The following is an 8964-nucleotide window of genomic DNA, read 5'->3' as shown; positions in this document are numbered from 1 at the left end:
TGATTTTTCTGTCCTTGCACACAACCTCACCACATACCTCTCTGGCTGAGTTAATCAATGTGTTTTTCAGGATTTGACAATGAATCTCCAAGGTTTGGTTCCTGTTCTTAAACTATTTCATTTTTTCTTCAATAATGTTTGTGTATTTTAGTCTGCAGTTCACATCTGAGAGCTGCTCAAGTATATCCGCTTTAAACTTACGTATCTTCTTTTAAATATGAGATTCAATTTTATCCTGCTCAAGACTAAATACTGATCACTACCAATTTCAAATCCTCTGTACACTCTGGTGACCTGCACCAGGGAGAAAACATCATTCTCAATAATAACATAGTCAAGGAGACTTTTCTTATTCCTAGCCTCTTCTCTCTTCGTGAATTGGTGCACATTTTTTGTTGGAATATGGTGTTAGTAATAACCAGCCCATCTCCTGAGCAGAAATCCAACAGATATTTGCCATTATTATTAGCTTTGCTCTTTTCTCCAAATTTTCCCAAAATATTTTTGTATGTCTGACAATCATTTCCTACTTTGCTATTTAGATCCCAACAAGGACCAACTTTTCCTTTTCTTGTACAAATTTCTGAGAGACCATAGGCACAAATAAGTCTCATTGTCCAGTTCCCCATTCTGACATTTGCCCACATTCACTCTACTTGATATTGACTGCCATTTAACAAGATTAGCCTCGCATTTGTTGTTGAATACTGCAGCTACTCCTTTTCCTTGATTCTCATTGCCTGTCTTTTTCCTTGTTTGTCATCGCTTGGGTTTCCTTGATTGTTGTTGCTGTATTTGCCCAATTTGTTACTCAGGAAACCAAAATCCCTCACATGATTGCAGGGAAAACTCGGTCAAGATAATAAATTGACTGTGTTTAAATTGTGCAGATATAAATTCTAAGCAAGCGCACTTAGTAAGATGCTAGTGAATTTAATTTCTATAAGTTATATTATAGTCATTTCGTTTTATATTACTTTATATATGCTGATATACGTACAACTGCAACACAAATAAATCTAAAAAATGAAATAAAAAAATCCATAATTTTCTTTCACCCAAGTTAAAGTGGCGCCATCTGTTATCAGCAATTAGCATGTTACATCCGTCTTATATTTAATTCTTGTTGTTGTTACGTCGATTTTTTTTAATATTAGGTAACTTTTATCTAGAAAACAAAAAGCATTTCTATTTTACGTATTAATATGTTCTTTGTTTTCAAATACAAGTGTATGATCTCTTCCTTTATTTTGCTTATTTGTTATTTTTTTTAATATTAGGTAACTTTTATCTAGAAAACAAAAAGCATTTCTATTTTACGTATTAATATGTTCTTTGTTTTCAAATACAAGTGTATGATCTCTTCCTTTATTTTGCTTATTTGTTATCAACCTATTATAATTAATTATTCGTAAATTTATTATGAATAGAAATACGTTTGAAATCATTATTCTGCTTCAACACCAAAGTAATCTTTATCAAAAATGCATACAGAAGACGAATGTGTTATCTCCCGATTCCATTGCCATTTATCGCAATACAATGCGGTGTGTGTGCTCGCCGAACATGAAACCGAAAGTCATCACGTGAACTTGGATGAGTCAAACGATGAAAGTGACATTGTTTTATTTTCTTACTGCACATTTCAAAGACTGAAATTAAACGAACTTTTCACCGGATATATTAGAATAAAAAAAAAATAATTTTCAAATACCATCATAGAAGGTTGTTTAGAAAAAACATCGTTTGTTTGAGGAGGGAAATGGATTTATCGATTAGGTGAGAGTGAAACCAAGAGTTAACTTTGGGTTTCAGTTTATCTTTATCTGCAGTTGGCTTTTATCTACAGGTGGCTTTGGTCTCCAGCTATTAGTTCATAGGAAGGTGACAGTTTGGGATGGGTAGCAGTAATTAATATGCGGTTATTTATTACGGAAATATTCCTTTGAGAAAAATGTTACTTAAAGTTATGGGACGACGAGCTAAAAGTAAGTTGCAACATTATTTGAAAGAAATTCTAGCTAACCAGGTAAAACTGGAGAAAAATCAGGAGAAAGCGAATTGTGCGATCGTGACTCATTTGCGTGAGTACATTGAAGATCATATGAAAAGGGATCGCTTGTTCAATGCGCTTTTTAATAGAACTGACGGAACTGGAAGCTATTTTGAAGGATTGCGGGTGGCCGAAGGTACGGAATTTGACTTCAACTTCGTTTTTCGACTTCCGTTCTTTAGGACTGACATTGTTAACATAACCGAGATCGATACTCCAGTGTCGTATGCTTTCTTAAAGCTAAGAAGGCCAATAAAAGACATGAAATACGAAAATGTGCTTCATCACAAATATTGGGGTCTCGAAGAGTTCTTCTACGCCGAAAATTATTTTCTGTGCACAAAAGTACTCAGTTGGATGCAACAACTGGTGGATAAAATCCCGTTTCATGAGTTTGAAGGAGTTAATAAAATTAAAAAGACCAGCAGCGGTCCAGCGAGGACGTTATTAATCAAAACAAACAATTTAGTGGAAATCAGTGTGGACTTGGTGCCAGTTTTCGAATTTCCTGGAGAGCAATACTTGAAGAAAGTTCAACACAGGGATCGTCTGTTAGGAAAGGAAGTCACAGAGAGTTGGGTTTTGGTGCCGAAACCACTTACAAACGAAGGGAGTGTTTACAGTCCTCCTACGAAAGACATTCCTCGTTTGTGGAGACTCCATTGCCCATTCGCAGAAAAATGTCTGGTCAGAAGAAGGAAGGCATTGAAGCCAAAAATAACAATAATAAATAAATACTTTATTTGTGTAGAAAACAAATACTCAACATAATAAGGATAAATAACAAAGAAAACCATTCCAGCTACAGATAATTTTTGAGCTATGATGTCACATATTAAGATAACATCATACCAGCATCATGTCCACGAGCATGTGCAAAACATGTCCATGAGATTATCTGTGCAAATGTTACATTTTTGAAGAAATGGTGATGTTAAACAGTACAATAAGCAAACACAATCGAGTCGAGTGTCTTTTCACTTACTGGAATCGTTAATCCAGTGCAGCTATCGTATTTCGTTGTGGTGTTTTGTGTCCGGTAGAGTAAAATAAGGGGTGAGAAACAAAGGTCATTGAAATAGAAAATGTGAACATGAAAGAAAAAAGGTGTGTGTGTGTGTTTGAAGGGCACACCAGTGATATCCAATAAATAATTATTTTAGACAACGTGAACATGAAAATATAAAACAGTGCGTTTGATGGCGACACCAGTGATAGCCTGTAATAAATTATTCAGAAAATTTATAAAGGCTGACGGCATCCCTTGAATCTGAACTAAAAATTCCCGGTCAATAACAGGAACGAAATACCACACACGTATATTGGAAAATTCGTACTGTCACCTATAAACAAATATTCTCCCACACTTGCACAATCGAACCAAAGACCACAACACATGGACAAATATCCCCAGAATTACATACTCTAACCAACACTCCAACCAAAGACAATGCAATATCAATAACGGATGTGTCACCCTGGGAAATTCCAAACATTCAATACTCGATGTTATCTTTAACCATCACCCACAATTCCATATGTGAACAAAAACACACAATGTGACATAAATGACACATTTTCCCGAAGGGAAATTACAAATATTCCACACTCATGACCTCAAGCAGAGAATCACACACAAGGACGTAAATGATCTTATCAGAAAATGACGTCACAAATTTTTATCTTATCTTAATCTTGTTTAATGTGACAGAAAAACTACTGTAATTGTTTAGACTGGATTTCGTAGAGCTCGTATACAGGCTTTTGTGAAGGACTTTAATCTTTTTTCAAATTCTTCGATGTTTTTAAGAGATAGCATGCTCCACAAATCCTATCTTCTCGGGTTTAAGGAATTGCATATAATGAAGTTGCACCTCAACTAATTTTTTCAAATGATAATGCTATTCATTTAGATCAGTTTGATCATTTTTCAATACTAGGTAGAATATGATATGTGATTCTATGAAAAATCCATCCTACTTGAAAATTCTAAGATCTCTTCATGTCCCAACTTATATATAACTCAAAGTATCAGTGGTGCCCCCACAAAGGGGCAACCCCAAAAAAACGAAAAAACACTAGAAAAATTTCCAAAAATCTTTTCCTAATTAAAATTCATTTCTTTTATTTATGTTGGTCTTGTCTTTTATTTTACACTACTTATTAATTTGCGATCATTGCAGATGTTCAATCATAGGTCGTATAGGATGCGTAGCGTATATTCTCAAATCGTGTACTCAACCTCAACTCGCCCCTTTCCAAGATTAAATCCTGAGTGCACTACTGCAAAGTACATAGTACATATCTATTTGCCTTATACTGTATAGCGGCATCATATTATAACAATATACTTATCAAAACATCGCTGTGATGATTTGAACACCTGCAAAAATAAAGTGTAATATGTTAATAAATAAATACATATTACACATTAAAGTCAGTGAAAACGTAGTCTTATTACGGGGATTCCATGGATACGAGACACTTTGAGGTGAACCACCTGTCGTATTTTGCCTTGAACTAATCACTGTCAAGTCATTTGCAACTGCCTATCGCAATCCTTTCAATCTCACTCTAGAAGCGAAAATATTACACAGCATGTAAAGTAGAACTCAGTTCTTTATTAAAATCCATTATCTATAAAAATCCTGATCATATCGCCTCTTGTCCTACACTTTACCATACGATGCAACTCAGCTTGAACCTATCTTCATAAGAGAAAGACCTGTAATCAGATTCGTCATTTCCCCTCAGTATCCTCTTTTCCACTTTCTAATATCGAAGAACGCCATTTGACCAAATATCAGATCAACCGTCAACGTGCCTCTGAATGGTTACCGAGTTATTATTATACTAGAAATTCTCCATGGAGTCCAAAGATATTTCAGGAGGAACTTTTACAGCAAAAAGTGCTCCAAGAATATAGAGAAACACGTAGAAATAGACAAAGGAAAACTAAACCTGCAAAATAAAAAAACTGTAAAATCATGTGTTTTGCGTATAACATTTTGCACATAAAATGTAACTTCAATATTGATATCGAGAAATGCATTTATGTAAAAATTGTCTCATAGACGTCGTTATTTAAAATATCGTGTGGTATATTACATAAATACAATTCACGGCATTACAAACTTCTAAGTTATCAAAATCATTGATATCTGGTTTATTCAGCATTTCAAATTTTTACAAGTGCGTATACCTGACTACACAGGTGGATAATTAATCAATTAGCTTAATGCAATGAAATTTTTTGATTCGTATAAAATATCTTAAAGACATTGTTAATATAAACGGCAGACGTGCGTTGAAACTGACACTTGACTAAACTGATTAAATAAAAGAATATTAATGATATTCATACAAAAAATACAGCCACAGGACTCGAAACCTCCACAAACTTTATTTTTAATTGAAACAAAATCTTTCATAGAGTATTGCAAACAATTTCACAGAATATCAAAATGTACCGAAAATTATTTCTGATATTTTGGTGACGTATCTTAACAGAAGGATCGTTCTTCCTTATGACCTATAAATTGGCGGATCTGCAATGATCTGAGAGGTGTTTCATAGCTTTCACAACTATAATTATCATTTCTATTATGAATCTTTAAATCTCAAGGAAGTAATTATAAGAAAAGTTTCTTTCCAGTTCCTTTCTTTTGACAATTCTCCTGATTGTGAAACATGAAGGCATTTTCAAAACTATTCTGTTCTAAAAATTACCTTGTACAGAGTGTTAAAATGTGAATCATCAACCGTTCCCTTATATCTTTCTGAGAACACGTTGAATTCTTTTCGTAAATATTTCACGAGAAGTCAATACTGAGAACAATTTCCATAGAAAATATGTGTTTAGTATGCTAAAAATTCTGTTTGAGGATTTTAAGAGATGGCACAATCGGAGCATTTTTCACAAATGTGAATCCTTTAGTGCCTCTTAAGACTGCAGGTTTCTATTTTTTCACAAATTCCCCTGTGTACCAATTATCACCAGAATGAATCTTCAATTGTTTTGAGATTGAATTTTTCTGAAAATTTCTTTTCACATACTTCACAACTGAAGGGTTTCTCAAGAGTAGCAACCTGTAATTGCTCTTTGAGATTTCCTCTTGATGAAAATTTGTTTTCACATACTTCATAATGACGGTAGTTCACGATAATGACCGCTTAAGTGCCGTTTTAGATTACTTCTTTTTGAAAATTTCTTTTCGCAGACCTCACAAATGAAGAGTTGTTCTCGAGTATGGACTTTTAAGTGTTCTTTGAGGTTATCACTTCGTGAAAATTTCTTTTCACATACTTCACAAATGAAGGGTTGTTCTCGAGTATGAACCTTTAAGTGCTGTTTCAGATTTCCTCTTTGTGAAAACTTTTTCTCACACACTTCACAAATGAAGGGTTGTTCTCCAGTATGAACCTTTATGTGCTCTTTGAGACTACTTCTGTGTGAGAATTTCTTTTCACAGACCTCACAAATGAAGGGTTGTTCTCGAGTATGGACCTTTAAGTGCTGTTTCAGATTACTTCTTTGTGAAAACGTCTTCTCACACACTTCACAAGTGAAGGGTTGTTCTCGAGTATGGAGCTTTAAGTGCTCTTTTAGACTTCTTCTGTAGGAAAATTTCTTTTCACATACATTACAAATAAAGGGTTGTTCATGAGTATGAACCCTCCAGTGCTCTTTGAGATAATCACTTCGTGAAAATTTCTTTTCACATATTTCACAAGTGAAGGGTTGTTCACGAGTATGAACCTTTAAGTGTTTCATCAGATTATTTCTTTGTGAAAAATTCTTCTCGCATACTTCACAAATCAAGGTTTGTTCACGAGTATGAACCTTTAAGTGCTCTTTGAGATTACCTCTCTGTGAAAATTTCTTACCACAGACTTCACAAGAGTAGGGTTTCTCTTGAGTGTGCACCCTGAAGTGAGTTTTTAAATGGTCACTTCGTAAAGATTTCTTCCCACATATTTCACAACAGTAAGATTTCTCTTCAGTATGAATTCTCATATGAGTTGTAAGCGAACGTTTAAATGGAAATATTTTCTCACAGATTTCACACACGAAGGACATTTCTTGAATGTGAACCTTTAAATAACTGATAGAGGTAATTTATATTAAAGTGACTTCATATAGTTTGACTTCTAATTGTTTCTGGTGAGCGTCAAACTCAATGTATTCTCTGACACAGCTCTTTTTAAATTGCTTTCGAAAGTCTTCCCACGAATTTTTCTGAGAACTTATTACCTTCAATCTAATACGGAGTTTTAAAGAAATATCTTCAGATACACACGAAATGCTGTGAGCTACTGGTAATAACTTATGTCTTTTAGTGACTACTTTAAATCCGCAAAACTGGTCCTATTCCTTGCAGTTATTCTTTTCCTTTAATATCGTTTTTCGATAGACTTCCACGTAAATCTCGTGAAGCGTGAAGATGTTTATTTTACTGTAAAATTAATTCTCAATTTTCGCAATTTTCTCAAAGTCGTCTGAAATAAACAAGAAAAAAAATAGAAAATATAATCAAGGGCAACTGGTTTAATTAGTGCAAAATTTTAAATGAAAAACATTTGCTAATTTAGTTCATAATGACACCAGATTTCTGAATTATTTGGAATCAGATCTTTCGCAGAAAGCCAGTAAATTGGTGATTAAAATTTCCGATCTGAAATCATGCTTTCATGTAATAGTTTACCAGCGAGAAAGACGTATATAATATTAGTAAGAGGCTTCTGTTTACTTGGATAATAATTCGGTCATATAAAACTTAATACGACTCTCGGAAAGCTTTTAAAATGAGAAGAAGAAATTGAAAATCTAGAGAGAGATATGAGAAAATAAGTTCTCTGGGTGAAGGCGCATACTGGGGTATTGGGGATCGAAGAGCCGATCAAATGCTTAAAGAAGCGGCTATCAAAGAACGTTAGTAATAAATTGCCAAAAATTACCCAAAATGAGCGAAACAACCCTCGCAGAAGAAATAATCTAAGCTCGTGGGAAGAACTGAAAACATCCAAAAACGGTTCAATAACAAAAGAATTCTTGCCAAGTATCAGAAGTGGACTTTGGCTGAAAATACAAGCCATCTCTCCGGGTTTATCCATGCTATTAACAGGACATAAAAAATTAGATATTATCTAAATACATTTCATATTAATTGTAATCGCCATTTTGCATCTATTGTCTACACATTCAAGAGATTGTTGATCACTTACTCCATGACCGTATAAATTGTACTCCATCCGGACGTCCCTAACACAACACATCACTTCTGGAGGCGAATGGCCAGCAGTAATCAAATTTGTTTAATATTTGCAAAAGCATCATCTTCTAATCGTTGTAAATTAATGTGCAGCTCATACAGTTTGATTGCATACCACGGCGCTTGACCGCACGAAGGAAGACTTCGTGGTTTCGAATCTAGTCGTCGACTAGAGGAACTTTTTCTAAGCCAATTTTTCGACCGGTTCCCGAGATAGTCGATCTCTGGCACGGGCAAGCGGATTTTTTCTACGGTAAACTATGGTTTTTCTTCCCGTAAATTCGAGAAAATCAACCATAGAACCCACATTAATTCAAAAATTAAATATTGTGTTAAGGTTAGTTTAGTTTTGCGAGCGTCGTGAAGCAAGTTCGGAAGAATTTCTTAAGACGTTTAGCAAATTTTGGTGAAAGAAAGCTCATGTAAGGCAAAGAAATAAAGGCTCTGGGGAAGAGTGATCTTCATAAGCAGTTGAGTGACGAAGAGAAAGAAATTTTTGAATCTTATTAGGAGAGAGAAACCATTATTGATAAAAGTCTTTTTAAGAAATAGGAGTTCATTTTCAATTTCTGTTTCTTCTGTTAGTTAAGATTTGGCCCGGAGTGCGAAGATAGAAATAATGCCAAATTTTCGCGGAGT

At 34.4% G+C, this 8964-nt stretch overlaps 1 protein-coding gene across 1 annotated transcript; it reads left to right on the top strand.

Annotated features, from left to right (window-relative positions):
• Positions 1 to 1954: 1954 nt before the first annotated feature.
• LOC150098513 (cyclic GMP-AMP synthase-like receptor) lies at positions 1955 to 2824 on the top strand. Its single transcript, XM_090405250.1, has one exon. It carries the CDS (start codon positions 1955 to 1957, stop codon positions 2822 to 2824), a length of 870 nt encoding a protein of 289 aa, XP_090261376.1.
• Positions 2825 to 8964: the final 6140 nt, after the last annotated feature.

This window comes from Typopeltis vanoorti, chromosome 15 (genome assembly GCF_054136105.1).
Source record: "Typopeltis vanoorti isolate ZY-2024b chromosome 15, IOZ_Tvanoo_1.0, whole genome shotgun sequence".
Lineage (NCBI taxonomy): Eukaryota > Metazoa > Arthropoda > Arachnida > Uropygi > Thelyphonidae > Typopeltis > Typopeltis vanoorti.
This window is presented reverse-complemented; position numbering and strand designations above follow the sequence as displayed.

What these genes read in the sequence shown, in the direction of transcription:
- LOC150098513 (XM_090405250.1), top strand. Translation starts at nt 1,955, where the DNA reads ATGTTACTTAAAGTTATGGGACGACGAGCTAAAAGTAAGTTGCAACAT.